Consider the following 17,852-nt stretch of genomic DNA (forward strand, 5'->3'; position numbering starts at 1 on the left):
GATGTTAGGTATCTTATGGATGGAAATGTGCCCAGTACCGAGATGATGAACAGGCTACATAAGAAAGACTACCGGAAGGCAAAAGCTTGAATATTTCGGATACGTGATACGCAATGAAAAGTTAAGACAAATATGACTTCAGGGACCTGACCGACGAAGGACCTGAAAGACCAGAAGAACTTCCCTGAGCTACAATATCCAGAATACACATGACTGCTGAAGCGTAAAGTGTAATTTCCCGTAAACTTTTGAGTGTGGAAAAAGAACAAATTGGCCAAAATATGGAATAGAATATATTATCTGGGGTAATGATGTGGTGTGGATATTAACTCAGAGCTCATGCAAGAATCCAAAAGCCTTTGAAATGTGGGTTTAGTGGCTTCGGTAGAAGATGACATACGAAAAAATTTGGTGTGATAAATTAATTTGGAAAATCTCATTGTGGCTGACGTGCAAAACTTACAAAAATATCAATTTAACATTTCTCTTTCATTTCTAGGTGCTGCTCTTCATTTTAATGTACCTCGCTAAAGTTTGTATTCAACCTCTCGACAACACGTGCCACCTATACACTCCTCAAGTTTGATAATACCTGTATTTAATGTATGCTTGTCTCATTGGCATTCATGAAGTTCCCTAAATCATTTTCCTCTTCTGTCCCTATCAAAGGATTCTTCCCATAAAGAAGTACTGCTGTCTGTTAGATCATCAGCCCAGAGGCTGGTTGGATCCTCAAGTTGCACCACCAAAAGAAAAAAATTGCCATTATAACCAACACTAATATTCTCTTTAACATAATACATCCCTCATCATTTAATGCGGTGATAGGGATACCGAAAAAACCAATGGCAGCACCAAAATGAGCCGTACTAGCCAAGATGAGGAAAAATGTGGTTCGCTATTGCTTTCCTCACTAAGCCAGAAAGCGGTATTGCATCACGAATGACCCTATGAGTAACACCTTTCATAACACTCAGACGCACTGGTCTGAATGTCATTACTCGGCACCACTCATACCCCAGCAGCCCCCATATTGTCACAGCCATGGATGAGACTGTGACTTCGGTGGAAGCTACAGGTTTGCTCTAGCCTGTAAAAAGAGACACATGCAAATGGACTGAATCCATGGAACATGACATTAGGTGGAAAGAAGTACTATATTTTACATATTTTAAAAATATTTCCTGGAAGGTCATCTACCAGATCTCAATTTTTTAAATATATTTGATGTATTTGTTCCATTATATCTCTTATTTCGTTGTCTTTCGAAATTCTTTTTTCTTTGCGTTGTAAATCTCTTCGCTGTGACTTTCAAGTCTCAATAGAACTTAATAGGCTATTCTGTTTTCTTCATTTCTTCCAAACATGCTTATGACTTTCCCACTGTCTCCCTTCTCTCTCCCTTCCTCATCTTCATTAGCGTCCAGAAAGATTCCTTCTTCTTCTTATTATTATTATTATTATTATTATTATTATTATTACTATTATTATTTAATCGGTTTACGGTCCAGGGTTCGTTTTTCCCTTGGACTCAACGAGGGAACCCACCCCTATCGCTTCAAAGGCAGTTGTCCTGGAGCGTGAGAAATTTGGTCGGGGATACGACTGGGGAGGAGGATCAGTACATATCCCAAGCAGCCTCAGCTGCTACGCTGAACAGGGGCCTTCAGGAGAATAGGAGAATTAAAAGGTTTAGGCAAAGAAGTGGGAAGGAATATGCCGTAGCCTTAAATTAGGTACCATCCAGGCATTCTTCCTGGACGAGAAGTGGGGAAACCACGCAAAACCACTTCGAGGATGGATGAGGTGGGAATCGAAACCCTTCTACTCAGTTGACCTCCCGAGACTGAGTGAACCCCGTTCCAGTTCTCACACCACGTTTCAAGTTTCGTGGCAGAGCCGGGAATCGAACCCGGGCCTTCGGGGGTGGTAGCTAATCACACCAACCACTATACCACAGAGAAGGACACGAAAAATTATTCCACTCTACCTTACGTTGGTACGCTCTACACTGGAATTCGTTACTGTTACATTTAACCAATGTAAAAATAAAGATATCGAAATGATAGGAAGAGTTCAGAAACGTTTCCTGAAATTTCTATGGTGAGAGGATGTGATAAATTTCCTTTTAATATGAGCTACTAGGATGTGCTCATAGATGCCCATTTCAAATATCTTAGGTCGCGTAGTGATGTGTGATATTATATTTATGTAAATAGTTGTCAATAGCATAATTGAAAATTCGTATTTTATTTCATTATTAAAATTCAAATATCCGAAGGTGAGTTTCACTTACATTCTACAGAGAACACGTGAAAACAGACGGTTACAATAATTCACCCCTTCACAGAATATGCAATAAGTGTAATAGCATGGTCATGAACAGCATGAAACAAGATTTTGGCTCCAACAAGCAGAATTTTTTTCCAACAGCTCAGCCTCATGATTTAAGTAGTATATCTAGTTTAAAATGTGGTCAATGAACCGGTAGTTACTTGACTAGTAATTATGACATGAAATTGTAACCATCCTTGTCATCATAACGTTCATTTATATGTATTAACTCATATCTCATTATCATAATTTGAACACAATTAGCATATCCAGTGTTATATATTTAATTATAAAGTGTACTGTAGTTGGAGACTTGTTCTCTAGTGTACGCTAATCACTAAAATTAAAATATCAAACTCTTTCTGAATACACCTGCCATTTAGAAAACAGGCAATTCATTCCACTAATTCTCAGTTCGAGATACTCTTTCGTTCTTCGCTTAAGAAGATGGAAAAAGTCAATTCTTTACGTTGGTAAACGAGTGCAATATTTCATTTTGGACGTGACGTACTTGCCCTGTCCTCGGTGGTGGGGAGGAATGAAGGTCACACAACCACTGGCTACTTGGTATAAAAGAGAAGAACTTTGAGGGAGCCAGTATCTGTCTCATCTGTAGCCAGCACTGACCACACAGGCACCAAACCACAGCATCATCATGAAGTTCTTGGTAAGATACAGCTACCTTAGTTACGTACTTTGGTTCTTCATTAATACAGCCATTGACTGGCTATAAAACACAATAGCCTTCAAGGTTTTTTTTCCCTGCTCTTCCCTTTCTAGCCAGTGATCGTTTAGCCTCTGTCTTATTTCTGACCTGTTCTTCTGCAGAAATCTTAGGCCTAACTGGGCGAATATCGAGATCCTTTATCACTTAATGACTCACTTTGTCCCAGATATCCTCGGTTGTAATATACGCCCTGTCTCATTCCTAGTGCACTTCTTGAAGCCACATAGGTTATATCTTCCTCTTCTCTTGAAGGATGAGAATTACTGTGTTCGTCATCTTATCGATGCCTTTAGTTCATTACTAATAGGTTGGAGGTGAGTGAGAAGGACAGTACACTAGTCTGATCAACGGCTATGCTGGAAGGTTTGCATAAACATTAGGGGTACGGTCCATGAGAACCCCTAGAATTTATGTTACCCTCGGTACGTTATAGAAGAGCGGGCTAGTCGTAATTTCCTAATAACTAAATTAGCTCGCACTCTAACCTATTATTGCCTATAATCCGGGATCATTTCATTACTGTTCGAGTATCTGCACTTAAGAGTAACTTACCTAGGCTGTGATTTCCGTAATGTAAATTGGCCAATTTCTTCACGTCTCTTGAAAAGCACGAGATCATCCAATTACGATATGAACACTCTCAGTTTTATTTGCTATTTGGATGTGAAATGCAAGCCGTAGTTTCAACAGGGCAAAAATGAGCTCCCTCTTTGGATCATTGGTAAAGTGTTGGCCTCCGGATCCCAACATAGTGCATTCAAACCCGGCAGCAGCGGTCGAATTTTTGAAGGGCGGAAAGAAAATGTCCACGCGACACTCCATGTTGTAGGATGCCGGCATATAAAATATCTCTGGTGACACATTTGGTGTTTACAAGACAAAATTGATTGATGCTCAGCCGCAGACGCCCAAGAGAGATTCGATTTACTCCGCCATCTAGTAGGCCTTGAGTAAAACGCAACGTCGAGCTGACAGCCAAATGGCGTCAAATAAAAATACCTGCACATGGTAGCTGAGTCCATACAATTATTATTATTATTATTATTATTATTATTATTATTATTATTATTATTATTATTATTATTATTATTATTATTATTACAGGGTTAAAATTGGAGATGGTTATCTAGTTCCACTTTCATTTTCAAATATAGTGGCCGCAGCCAGTTCTAGGACATTGGCTACGACTATTTTTTTGTGGGACTTTTGTATTATGATTTGGCATTTTAATCCCTGTCAAAATATGAAAATTTATAAAGAAACTTCCATTTCTGAAAAGGCACAAAGCCCTGAGTTTCACTCATTCAGCAGCACAGTAAGTACCATGTTAATTCCTGAGGAAAAATGTGACTGAACGTACAGCTTATCACTCTACCTTACTTCATGCCGAAATTACCATTCGTGTAAGCCTTTACGTTATCTAGACTCTTTATGATCTATAGCATTGATTGTTCTACATTGGGTAGTCTTGAATGGACGTTCAAGTGTAGAATTATGATCTACAAATTTAATGAACTCTCGGTTCAGTCAATACTTGGATGAACAGCCACGTGATCTTAGCTACAGTAGAGTGGGAGTTGAAAGACGTGATCACTATACCGCAGGTGATCATCGTTTATGGATGGTTGATAATTGGTCCTTGGTCTGTCAAAGGGTACTGACTAGATTACCAATGCCCAGGTAAATGGTATTCAGTTATTTTCTTATGTCAATTTGAATAGTGAGTATTGTTCTAATTTAAGTAAACTAAGACCGCTCAACTCTTCTAAGGTCACAGTGGCCAATGGAGTAGAAGAGTTCAAGGCTGCCACCTTTTAAAAACCTTACATTGTAAGTGAAATAGTGTTCAACTATTTTTTCCGACTTGACACTCTAGCCTTTCTATGATAATAATTATTTTGTCCCCTATCTACTTCTCGAAATACACATCCCTGAGCTAGTAGAATTACTTAATTTCCCTTTAATATTCCTTTAATATCCACGTACAGACTTAATATAAACAAATGAAATGGCGTATGACTTTTAGTGCCGGGAGTGTCCAAGGACAGGTTCGGCTCGCCAGGTGCAGGTCTTTTCATTTGACTTCCGTAGGCGACCTGCGAGTAATGATTGGGATGAAATGACGATGATGAAGACGACACATATACCTAGCCTCCGTGCCAGCGAAATTAACCACTGATGGTTAAAATTCCCCACCCTGCCAGTAATCGAGTAATCGAACCCGGAACTCCTGTGACCAAAGGCCAGCACGCTAACCATTTAGCCATGGAGCCGGAATTAATAGAAACGCAGTGTTTCAGCACACTGAAGCCATAGGATGAAAACTTTATTCAAAAGCAGCCATGACAAAAATGTGACTCGCAATTAGGGCCCATATTTTGACTCATTGTGCATTCTCTTGCTAACAAAACTCTCCCAACTCCATCCTCTGCCTGGCCGGCAGTCGACATTGTTTCTATTTGTATTTGACGTGCTGATAGCGGTGTATGGTGGAGGATAGATTTTCAATTTTATCTTTAAAGAGTTGCACTGTGATGTTACGATGAAAGACACTTGCAAGGACTTGGTAGATGTTAATATTTCTAAATCTTTGTCAGCCGGGCTGAGTAGCTCAGGCGGTTGATGCACTGGCCTTCTGAGCCCAACTTGGCAGGTTCGATCTTGGCTCAGACTAGTGTTATTCGAAGGTGCTCAAATACGTCAGCCGCTTGCCGGTAGATTTACTAGCACGAATAATATCTCCTGCGGATCTAAATTCCTGCACCTCGGCATCTCTTAAACCATAAAAGTAGTTAGTGGGACGTAATATAATCATTGTCCAGAGATAAGTATTCAAACTTCGTTGTTCCGCATTTTCTGTTGAATTTTTTAGCTCCGTACTATACAGAATTATATTTACCGTACTTGTATGTATAATGAACATTTGTCATTGTGTAAAAATAGTTGCAACACTTCCACTTCTGGTTTCTTCCACGTAGATCGGTGCTATGCAGGTTTCATATACAGTGACTAAGCGTGAAATCACATTTTCGTCAAGGCTGCTCTAAAGGAACACATTTTAAATTTTATTTCTATTTAATGGTTAATTTGCATTTTTCCTCATTTTAAAAACTTAATGCAATCAGAAATAAGGAAATAGGATCAAATGCTAGCTTTTCAGTTTGTGTACCAGTATTAAGAAACTCTTTGTAAATGACAGCGCAATTTTACGGAACTCCATATTTAAACTGTGGGACCTGTGCTTAGATTTCACTAAATACCACAATCAAGTTTAAGTCTCACTTTATTTGATTTCCCTTTCTTCCCAATCCTTCCTTGGATGATATCTATTTAGATGATCAGGTGTTATTCCTTTCCGTTATTGCCCAAATGATTGTCACTTTTCAGCTTCGCACAGAAGCTCCATTTTCACATAACAGCTCATATCAAGCGAAAGTTACATAACAAATGGAGGATCGAATACAAAGTATATGATGTGTGACTGATTGCGATTTTGTTTACCTTTAACCCTTGTTGCCTTTCTGTTCAGAAATAATCATAGTCATCTTCATCACCACCATGCCGCCTCTTAATCGTCACCGTTATCACTATTACTTGCCGTCCTCAAGGACCCTAGTTCGATTCCCGGTACTGCCACAAGTTTAAGAATGTTAAGAGAGCTCTAATGTGGTTAAAATGATACATGCAGCTCACCTCTACTGAGGGTGTGCGTGAAAACAGCTGCACCCGTCAGGACAAGGACAAGAGTTTAATTGAATTTTTAAACCATCATCATCATAATCATCATCATCATCATCATCATCATCATCATCATCATCATCATTGAAGTTATATGAACCGCCTTGGCCTCATACACTTATTCTCAAACATGTTATACTGATTTAATTCCCTTGTCAGTTCACAAATGTTTCTAGATTAAATTCCATTTTCTAGTTCTATCTGATTCGAGGTTTGCCCGATAGTCTCTTATCATCTGGTGTTTTTCCTGTCAGAAGTTATAAACTTTGTCCAATAGAAACAATGCTGGATACGTTGTAGAATTTGCATAAGTGTTGATTGTACCTATCTCTCTATGTCACGGTTTAATTTATAGGGCCGAACATCTTCCTCAGAACATCGTTTTCGAAAGTATAAAGCATAGTTGCACTTTTATCACTGAGATTAAATGTTTCGTTACTGTAAGTTAGCACGGTAATTTCATGGTTTTGTAGCCTTTTGATTTTGTGTGTTCTTGATAATGTTGTACTAACATACACTATCATTTGAGCAAGGATTTTCAGGCAGGAATAGGTCAGAATGCAGTCAGAATGAAGGGAGTAACAAGTATACTCCACACTGCATAACGGTTGTGCTATGAGGTTTGCATAAACTTTAGGGGTACAGTCTATCAAAACCCCTAGAATTTATGTATCTCTTGCTACATTATGGAAGAGGGAGCTAGTCAGCACTTCACACAAACCAAAATAGTTTACGTTCTATCCTATTGCTGAGAAAATATCCGGAGTTTATTTATCTTATATGCCCATGATTTCTATGTATTTCATTTCTTGATACAGGGATCCCTCATCGTGGCCATCGTCGCCCTGGTTGTCGTCGCTTCAGCCGTCGAAGAGTCCAGCAAGGACAAGCGTGGCGTGGCTGGTCTCGCCTACCCTGGTTACGCCGGTCTGGGCTACTCCAACCTGGGTTACTCTAACCTGGGCTACTCCAACCTGGGATACTCTGGACTCGGCTACTCTAGACTGGCCTACCCTGCCTACGCTGGTGCCTACGGTGGTGCTTATGGTTATGCTGCTGCTCCTCATTACATCGTCTAGATCACTTCTCGTCTCCCCTAAAAATTCTCTATCTCTGTAATTCAATTCTCCTTCCTAATAAATTGAGCACTCTATAAAACTTGTGATTTTAATTTTTATTTCGTAACAACTAAACTGAAGATTGCCTTGTGATTGTTCCTTTCATTTGAGTTCACGTTCATGTTTTCCTAACCAGCCCTACCTAAAATAAAATTTGGTAGGCTGAACCTCCACTCAACTGGTCCTTAAATTTGAAGAATTAAGTGCTGAAAAAGATGCACAAAACACTTTATTATCGGATCGTTTGAGAACTGATATGAGTAATTTAGATTAGAAATGCCCTTCCTGATCTGCACATAAAAATTAAATTGATCAACACATTTGACATTGCTCACAAGAGTGTTGTAAAATCTTCTATAGAACATTTTTGAACTAGTTCATGCAAATGAGAATGATAACATTTCTGCACAGGAGCACATATTTAGTTCTTCAGGTAGAGTTTCCAAACGAATCTCTACATACAGGGTGACTAGTTCCACAGTCGAGGAATGAGGAACGGAAAAGAGGGAAACAGCAGAATTTTCAAGAATACAGGATAGTAAGTAATTTTGAGTAAGAATTCAATCCTCTTTGTGATATAATTAGGTCTTAGTGCTACAGACCTTCCGAATATATGTGTAACCAATTAGTGGCCTGTAACCAAATTTGTGACAGAAGTGTAACCTAGCAAACACGCAGGCTGTGATGTGAGGTATGGATGGATTCCCAGACAGTAGGCTACGTATTATTTCTGATGGTCACCTGAATTTAGTTTGATCGATGGCCGTGACCATTTTATTTGCCCACAGGAAAATTTGTTTTATAAACCATGTTTTACATTTGGAACACTAAAGAGGAAATTTGTAATGTTTGCAGGCATAGATAGAGTACGGAAAGACAAATGACTTAGTCGTTTATTTGTAGACCTACTAACGAATTTGTAAAATCATCGTTTATATTTTATTAGTTCTATTCCCGTTTTCACAAAATTACTGCAAGGAGTGAAGCATTGGTTTGATTTTTTATGTACCTAGGGTCAAAAGCACCGCAGTGCTAAGCCAACATTTATTTTCAGCATATCACATCTAGGTAATAAATTTCCTAACCCAGATGATAGTATGGGCAACATTTCATTATCGATTATTGAAACCATCGAAAACCATCGTAAGAAGCAGAAAACTGAGATGGTTTCCTTGGGGTTAGGAGCACGCAGCTGTGGTCTTGCATTCTGAAGATAGTGGGTTCGAATTACATTGTCCACGGTGTCTCATTGTCTCGCCGGGTAAATGGTGGGGATGTGCCTTAACTTCCTTCCCAATCCTAGCTCTTTGCTATGCTATTGTCGCCATAAGACCCACCTGTGTCTGTGCGACGTGAAGCCAAAAAAAACAGTAATTGAAACACGGAGAAAACAGTTAATTATAATTAACTGAAAACATAATATTTGTGGGGCAATAATTGGTTGGAGTATTTTATAAAATCTCGAAATGCAGGATTGTCCCTCATTATTCGGGACAGGCGATCATGATATTAAAATCTTATTCCCTACCTCGCTTCATTAATAAAAAAACTCACTATAACTCTTCTTGGCTGATAATAATAATATTAAATAATAATAATAATAATAATAATAATAATAATAATAATAATAATAATAATAATAATAATAATAATAATAATAATAATAATAATAATAATAATAATAATAAGGCCTCAACTGTCGTGTTGCAGTCATTTAGATTTTGTTTCATTATAACCACCTGTCTGTCATTTTCGGCGTGCCGCTACACTTTGCCAGATGCCTTATTCATTCGCTAATTGGTCAGAATAGTGGAGTCCTGTGTTCGATTCCCGACTCGGCCAGGTATTTTATCCGCATCTGTATAAAACCCTCTATCTCGGGTTTTAGCAATTTGCGTTTGTCTTAATAAATCTTCGTTAACATAGTCAGGCTGCGTGTTTAAATGGTTAGCGTGCTGGCCTTTGGTCACAGGGGTCCCGGGTTCGACTCCAGGCAGAGTAGGGGATTTTAACCATTATAGGTTAATTCTGCTGGCACTGGGACTGGGTGTATGCGTCGTCTTGACCATTATTTCATCCTCACCGCGATGCGCAGGTCGCCTACGGGAGTCAAGTCAAAAGACCTGCACCTGGCGAGCCGAACATGTCCTCGGACACTACCGGCACTAAGAACCATACACCATTTCATTTCGTTTACATAGAACACTCAAACACCACTGACACACACAGTAGGATAATCATCCCTCCATATAGGGCTCATAACTGGGAAGTAACTGAGAAAAAGACTAACAAAGTGAACGAAGTACAAGGTGTCTAAAATGTAACTATTTAGTGTAATATAGATAATATTTAGGAATGACATGGGGGTTTCAAGTGTTTGCAAACGTTCACAATCAGAACACTCGTGTCTGGAGCACTGAAAGCTCTAAGAGTGGAGGAAAATGGCTCTAGACCATCAGAAGACCAGGATATGGTGTTCCTTAAGTTAGCCGCGTGTTATTGGGCCAATTTTCTTTCACGACCCCATTAACACAGGCCTTACCACATTGAAATTCTTCAACATTTCGTGGCCCATCTCAGTGAGTATGAGAATGAAGAGCACTGGTTCCAGAAAGTATTCAACAATAGGAAGCATCGTGTGCAAGCACGTCTTCAGGCCACAAGAAAGACATTTTCAATATCTGTAGACTGTTGTAAGAACCACTTCAAATTTCAAGTGTAAAGTGCGTACTGTACGCTTAGTTTTTGGACATCTTGTAGTAGAAGCAGTTTTATGTGAACAGTTGACACGGAAACTGTTACTGTGTGAGGCGACCTATGGCTATTATTTTCTATACACCCCAAATGTATCATCAGAAATATCTCACACGCAGACATCGTACAACATCAAGCGCTGAATGCACTTTCTTCGGCCTCTAATAATCAGTTTGCTTCTCCCAGGTTTGAAGGCAAGAACTTGGATTCCGGAGACAGACACTCTACCACTGATCAACAGGGGTAACTGATGATTTTGTTGCTGAGACACTCAACTATTTGGCTATCATCATTATTAGGGCCCGGATGTTCATGCAGTAATAGGTTAGAATGCAAACTTACTGAAGCGATTAACAAGTAAAGTCTATCTGCACGACGGTAATGTTAAGAGGTTTGGATAAACATTAGGGGTTCTAATGGCCGGACCCCTAATGTTTATGCAAACCTCTTAACATTACCGTCGTGCAGATAGACTTTACTTGTTAATCGCTTCAGTAAGTTTGCATTCTAACCTATTACTGCATAAACATCCGGGCCCTAATCATTATAATCCGAACGTCTTTACAGGCATGTGATGGCGACAATGCTATGATTATGGTGCGTTGGTACGTAGTGCATGGCATACCGCTCCTCACCATTGGCTACCCTCTTCAGCCAGCCGGATCGCTTGCTCCAGTTTGATATTGAGCCGGGTTTCTAAAGCATCTGATCAGCGGGTTCGCAGCTTATCATGTCGTGACTTCTCGTTGGACTTCCCTTGGGCCACCAATTTCTCCATGAAGGGGCTGCGAGCAAAGTGCCCAAAGAACGACTTTTGCATTAAGTTTTAAGTCTCATGAAGATCAGGTAACACAACCTTCGTTACTAAGATGGATGCGCTAGTTCTGTATGCTACCCGTGGAATGCGAAACGTTCGTTGTCAGCATCACATCTCAAACGCCTCTATCTAGTTAATTTAGGTCGCACCGGCACAGATACGTCTTATGGCGACGATGGGACAGAAAAGAGTTAGAAGTGGGAAGGAAACGGCCGTGGCCGTAATTCAGGTACATCTCCAGCATTTGCTTGGTGTAAAAATGGGAACCAAATATCTCTACTCGGTGGTGGTTAAGGTTAGGTGAAATCCACGTATTTGATGCATAGGATAAAAACTAAATCAGAGTTGGTGTTAATTTGCAGAAATAAGAATTGCAAAAGTCCGCCTCTTTGGTGTAGTGGTTAGTGTGATTAGCTGCCACCCCCGGAGGCCAGGGTTCGATTCGATTCCCGGCTCAGCCACGAAATTTGAAATGTGGTACGATGGCAGGAAAGGGGTCAACTCAGCCTCCGGAGGTCAACTGAGTAGAGGTGGGTTCAATTACCACCTCAGCCATCTTAGAAGTGGTTTTCCGTGGTTTCACACTTCTCCTTCAGGCAAATGCCGGGATGGTACCTAACTTAAGGCCACGGCCGCTTCCCTTCCTGTTCCTTGTCTATCCCTTCCAACCATCCCATCCCCCACTAAGGCCCCTGTTCAGCATTGCAGGTGAGGCCGCCTGGGCGAGGTACTGGTCATCCTCCCCAGTTGTATCCCCGACCCAGAGTCTGAAGCTCCAGGACACTGCCCTTGAGGCGGTAGAGGTGGGATCGCTCGATGAGTACGAGGGTAAAACCGACCCTGGAGGGTAAACAAATTACGAACGAACGAAACTTCTTTTTCGACATTAACATTTCACGTCTGTTCTCAGATATACGTTTCCTGTAATCAAGTGTCCTGACAGGCGTCCGAAGAGGCATGGTGCAGGTTATTCTATTTGACGCCCATGTGTGACCTGCAACATCTGGGAGCGAGATGATGATGTGGTAGAAGGTGAAATGTTTCGGCAGATAGCCTAATCCTGTCGAATAACAGCAAGGGGACTGTTTGGAGCTTAACGTCTCAAGTGATTCCTCCTTCGGAAAGTAAAGATCATTTACAGAGAATAGAGAATCTCAAAGCCACCTCCATATTCTGACATTGCTCCCTTGCTGCAACGCTTTATCGATTGGCTTATTCGCTGAATTCCTCTCTGATGATTTACGAATGGATGTGTGCACGTAGCATCCGTTAGCCCGGATAGCCCGGATAGCTCAGTCGGTAGAGCATTAGGTTTTTAACCTAAGGTCCAGGGTTCAAGTCCCTGTTCGGGCGGGTTTTTCTATCGCTTGGATAATGCTACAATTAATTGAATACCTCTTTCATATTAGTATGAGGTATAAGCCTCTGTATGTGCTCTTCAGTTACACAGAGCGATGGATGCAGTGATACTGGGGATGTTCCTAGAGGTGTGAATTGGAAGGGTCTTGTTTAAATTTAACTCCCCAGTAAGTGAAAATCCTTCTGAAAGTTAGGAGCTTGCCGTCTCTGTGGTGTAGTGGTTAGTGTGTTAGCTGCCACCCCCGGAGGCCCGGGCTTGATTCCCGGCTCTGCCTCGAAATTTTAAAAGTGGTACGAGGGCTGGAACGGGGTCCACTCAGTCTCGGAAGGTCACTTCGAGGATGGCTGAGGTGGGTATCGACCCCCCCCCCCCTCTACCCAGCTGGCATCCCGAGGCTGAGTGGACCCACGTTCGGGACTCCGGACGTGGAAGCTAACCACACTAACCAGTACACCACAGAGGCGCACGATTATTATTATTATTATTATTATTATTATTATTATTATTATTATTATTAATATTATTATTATTATTATTATTCCTTTCGTAATCTGCTTACCCTCCAGGGTTGGCTTTTCCCTCGGACTCAGCGAGAGATCCCACCTCTACCGCCTCAAGGGCAGTGTCCTGGAGCGTGAGACATTGGGTCGGATGATACAACTGGGAAGGATGACTAGTACCTGGCCCAGGCGGCCTCACCTGCTATGCTGAACAGGGGCCTTGGTGGGGGATGGGAAGATTGGAAGGAATAGACAAGGAAGAGGGAAGGAAGCGGCCGTGGCCTTAAGTTAGGTACCATCCCGGCACTTGCCTGGAGGAGAAGTGGGAAACCACGGAAAACCACTTCCAGGATGGCTGAGGTGGGAATGGAACCCACTTCGACTCAGTTGACGTCCCGAGGCTGAGTGGACCCCGTTCTAGCCCTCGTACCACTTTTCGAATTTCGTGGCAGAGCCGGTAATCGAACCCGGGCCTCCGGGAGCGGCAGCTAATCACAATAAAAACTACACCACAGAGGCGGACATTATTATTATTATTATTATTATTATTATTATTATTATTATTATTATTATTATTGTACCGGAAGGTACACCTCTACGCCGCACATTTAAATCTTGCGCCAATTAAAACTCCTCTACAGGAGAAACACTGAACTTGAAACTAGACCTATTTAAACGTTTCCTCTGAAGATGTCACTACCGTAATTTTGTGATTATGAAGTTGCCAGTACTGTGTGAATTTCAACTTGTTTTTGTTTTCCGTTCATCAAAAAATTTGGACATTCTCTCAGAGAGGTCACTACAAAAAACTATGATCATGCACCCTAGTGCGAAGTGAAGGAACTTTATTCGAAGAAATGTTGTATTCATAAGTTTTCTCTTTACTAAATTTCGTTCATTCATTTTTGGGTTAGTAATATTTATCCTTTCTTTCCGCCTGTTTTGAATTTAACCAATCAAGAATTTCTGTAATTAATTTCCAACCAATCATGTCTTTCTTCTTCGTCTTCTTCTTTTTCTTCTTCTTCTTCTTCTTCTTCTTCTTCGATTTTGAGTGTAAATTTTGTATCCTCCAATAAAATTCTGTGGGTGTGTCTTGATTATTCATGAAAGGTCTCGAACTTTCCCCGAGGGTTTATAAGCTGCGGATTTTCACGGCTCTTGGCCACTTGATCAACATCTAACTAAGTGTGTGTATGTGAAGCAGGAGGCGGGCGGTGCCTCTTTCATCAGGCAGCAGGTCGTCAGAAAGATAATGGCCGTTTAACATCTTTATTTCTTGCTAGCTCTGCAGTTTAACCCGAGGGATAGGTCCGAAATTTTAACGATGTAACCTACTTTTCTGTAATGTAATTTTCTGCCGGCTTATGTAAATATCTTTAACTGCAAATCGGGGATAGAGAGTGCTGTACCCTCTCGAGCTCCCCTTCACGTTGGTTTGAGGTGACTACGTTTAACTGGTCTTTTCCTTTTCCGTAATGTCTTAAATTATTATTATACGAGTCACCTCCATAGTTTGGGAATAGTCCCTGTGTCATCGGCCTAGTGGCTTTTAGGTTTTAGAATGAGTATTTAGGAGTGCAAGTACACGCCTCCGTTCATTTTAGTATTCCGGGCCATTTACTTTACCTGTTCCTTTTCTGCTGAGGCCCAGTAGGTTGGGTACAAGATACCCCCGTGCCATTTTTGTAAGTTAGGCCTTGATGGCAATAAATTGTAAAGTCTGGTATTGCTTTTAAGCGGCTTGAAAAACTGAGAGCGTGTCAGCTCTTTTCAAGTGTTGTAAAGGTGCCTCTGGGAGGCTTGACATTGACATTTTGGGAGCATGTGCTCCAGGCATTAGGGGATTTCTGCCCTTAAGTAGGGTTATTAGGGTGAGCGTGTAGCTCAGGAAGTGTAAAGTGAGGGCTTGAAGCCCAAGTTCTGTTTGTACCACCAATCTTGTCCTTCCTAGATTTGTATGTTTTTAATACTGATATCTGTTAACTTGTTACTTGTTTTATTTTAAGAGAGAAAAAATATAACCTTGTTACAGTTTTAAATTAACCTTGATTTGGTAGTTAGATCCATTCACTCCGGCACCTTATTTCACCTCTGCTGATCCACCAACCACGGTAACAATTATTATTATTATTATTATTATTATTATTATTATTATTATTATTATTATTATTATTATTATTATTATTATTATTATTATTATTATTATTATTTCTTCTCTATGCCCATTCAGAGAGCGCGTTTGACCTGATGGTCTTCACCTTCTTACCCTCCCAAAATCTCTTCATGAAAGCACTTGCGTTCTGTGGCCCACTAGCTACCAGGTTCCATTTTAGTTTTCTCCCAGAATTTGCGCTTGGCTACTATTGTACTAAACGTTCCACGATCTTCTATGATGTCGCCCATTATGTTCATTATTTGGAGATCGGCCTTAATTTCTTCCAGACAGTTTATTTTGACCTTCTTTGAGTTGATTACTTTAAATAATCTTTTGGTGAGTCTGTCGCTGTCCAGTCTATAGATATGGCCATAGAATTTCAGGCGTCTCTTGCGTACGGCATCAGTGAACCTGTCAGTTAACGAGTAGAGGTACGCTGTTCTCCCCTTTAATCGAAATTCCATTTTCTCTCGTGGGACCATACATTTTACGGAGAATGTTATTTTCTTGTTTTTCAGTTTCTATAATTTGAGAATGACCTCCAAGCATTACGGCTCGTGAGGCGTATAAAGCTTCCGTTAAAGAATACTATCCTGTAATGTCGCACCTTTGCACTACACGATATGACTCACTCGTTGAAGTAATTCTACGTTAGTCTGTACGCTTTATGGAGTTTAGTGGCTCTTTCTATGTTTGCCCTACCGGGCGAGTTGGTCGTGCGGTCAGGGGCACGCGGCTGTGAGCTTGCATCCGGGAGAGAGTGGGTTCGAATCCCACTGTCGGCAGTCCTGAATATGGTTTTCCGTGGTTTCCCATTTTCACACCAGGCAAATGCTGGGGTCGGACCTTAATTAAGGCCACGGCCGCTTCCTTCCAACTTCTAGGCATTTCTTATCCCATCGTCGCCATAAGACCTATCTATGTTGGTGCGACGTAAAGCAAGTAGCTAGTCCCGATGGTAGTACGATTTCTCCAGGATATTTGAAGGAGGACACCTGCGAAACTGTGCCGTTTCCCATCTATAGCGGAGATATTTGCTATGTTGATGTAGATTTTCCATGAACTGCGTATTCTCGTACGATTATTATTATTATTATTATTATTATTATTATTATTATCATCATCTGTTTACCCTCCAGGTTCGGTTTTTCCCTCGGACTCAGCGAGGGATCCCACCTCTACCGCCTCAAGGGCAGTGTCCTGGAGCTTCAGACTCTTGGTCGGGGGATACAACTGTGGGTATGACCAGTACCTTGCCCAGGCGGCCTCACCTGCTATGCTGAACAGGGGCCTTGTAGAGGGATGGGAAGATTGGAAGGGATAGGCAAGGAAGAGGGAAGGAAGTGGCCGTGGCCTTAAGTTAGGTACCATCCCGGCATTCGCCTGGAGGAGAAGTGGGAAACCACGGAAAACCACTTCCAGGATGGCTGAGGTGGGAATCGAACCCACCTCTACTCAGTTGACCTCCCGAGGCTGAGTGGACCCCGTTCCAGCCCTCGTACCATATTTCAAATTTCGTGGCAGAGCCGGGAATCGAACCCGGGCCTCCGGGGGTGGCAGCTGATCACGCTAACCACTACACCACAGAGGCGGACACATTATTATTATTATTATTATTATTATTATTATTATTATTATTATTATTATTATCATTATTATTATTATCATTATGTGCATATGGACCCAATGGATCATGCAAAGCTCTTTCTGAGTTGCCAAACAGCTCTCATCCTTTCTCAGTGGATCCTTTTTCGTTCTTCTGTCCACTTTGCTCCAGTCTTCTTTTTCACTTGGTTCTCTGGTTGCACTTTCCATCCGTTAATTTTTTCCTATAGAGGTTTCTGTCCGCGGTGTCAGTTAAGCTCATCTGAGCTTTTTCCAGATCTTTCTTCACTTCTCGTACCCATGGAATATTTTTCAGACTTTCTATGTAGGTGAGAACCTTGTGTGTCAGTCTACTTGCTGGCAGTCTGCGAACGTGCCCATAAAATTTCAGACGTCTTTTGCGGATGTCTGCTGCAATGTTGGAAAGTTCTTCTGTAACTTTGCGTGATCTCAGTCTATAACCATCTTCTGTTTTTCGGGGGCCGAGAATTTTCGTCAGGATTCTTTATTATTATTATTATTATTATTATTATTATTATTATTATTATTATTATTATTATTATTATTATTATTATTATTATTATTATTATTATTATTATTATTATTATTATTATTATGAACTTCGGTATTCAATTCATATCCAGTAGAGGTGAATGTAGGACAGGTTACCTAAAATAATAATGGATACGGTCATAGAAGTTAAAAGTACTAGAGATAGAACTAGAACGAAGATTCGACTCA

General features: G+C 40.9%; 1 protein-coding gene and 1 non-coding gene across 2 annotated transcripts; both read left to right on the forward strand.

Moving 5' to 3' along the window:
- Nucleotides 1-2,959: 2,959 nt before the first annotated feature.
- On the forward strand, nucleotides 2,960-7,937 carry LOC136883037 (lamprin 1.8-10-like). The gene is made up of 2 exons (XM_067155172.2): nucleotides 2,960-3,001; nucleotides 7,618-7,937. The coding sequence occupies exons 1-2, from the start codon at nucleotides 2,990-2,992 to the stop codon at nucleotides 7,876-7,878; spliced, it is 273 nt and encodes a 90-aa protein (XP_067011273.2). The 5' UTR covers nucleotides 2,960-2,989; the 3' UTR covers nucleotides 7,879-7,937.
- A 4,832-nt stretch (nucleotides 7,938-12,769) lies between these two features.
- TRNAK-UUU (transfer RNA lysine (anticodon UUU)) lies at nucleotides 12,770-12,841 on the forward strand. The gene has a single exon. It is a non-coding gene; the product is annotated as a tRNA-Lys (tRNA).
- Nucleotides 12,842-17,852: the final 5,011 nt, after the last annotated feature.

This window comes from Anabrus simplex, chromosome 11 (genome assembly GCF_040414725.1).
Source record: "Anabrus simplex isolate iqAnaSimp1 chromosome 11, ASM4041472v1, whole genome shotgun sequence".
NCBI lineage: Eukaryota > Metazoa > Arthropoda > Insecta > Orthoptera > Tettigoniidae > Anabrus > Anabrus simplex.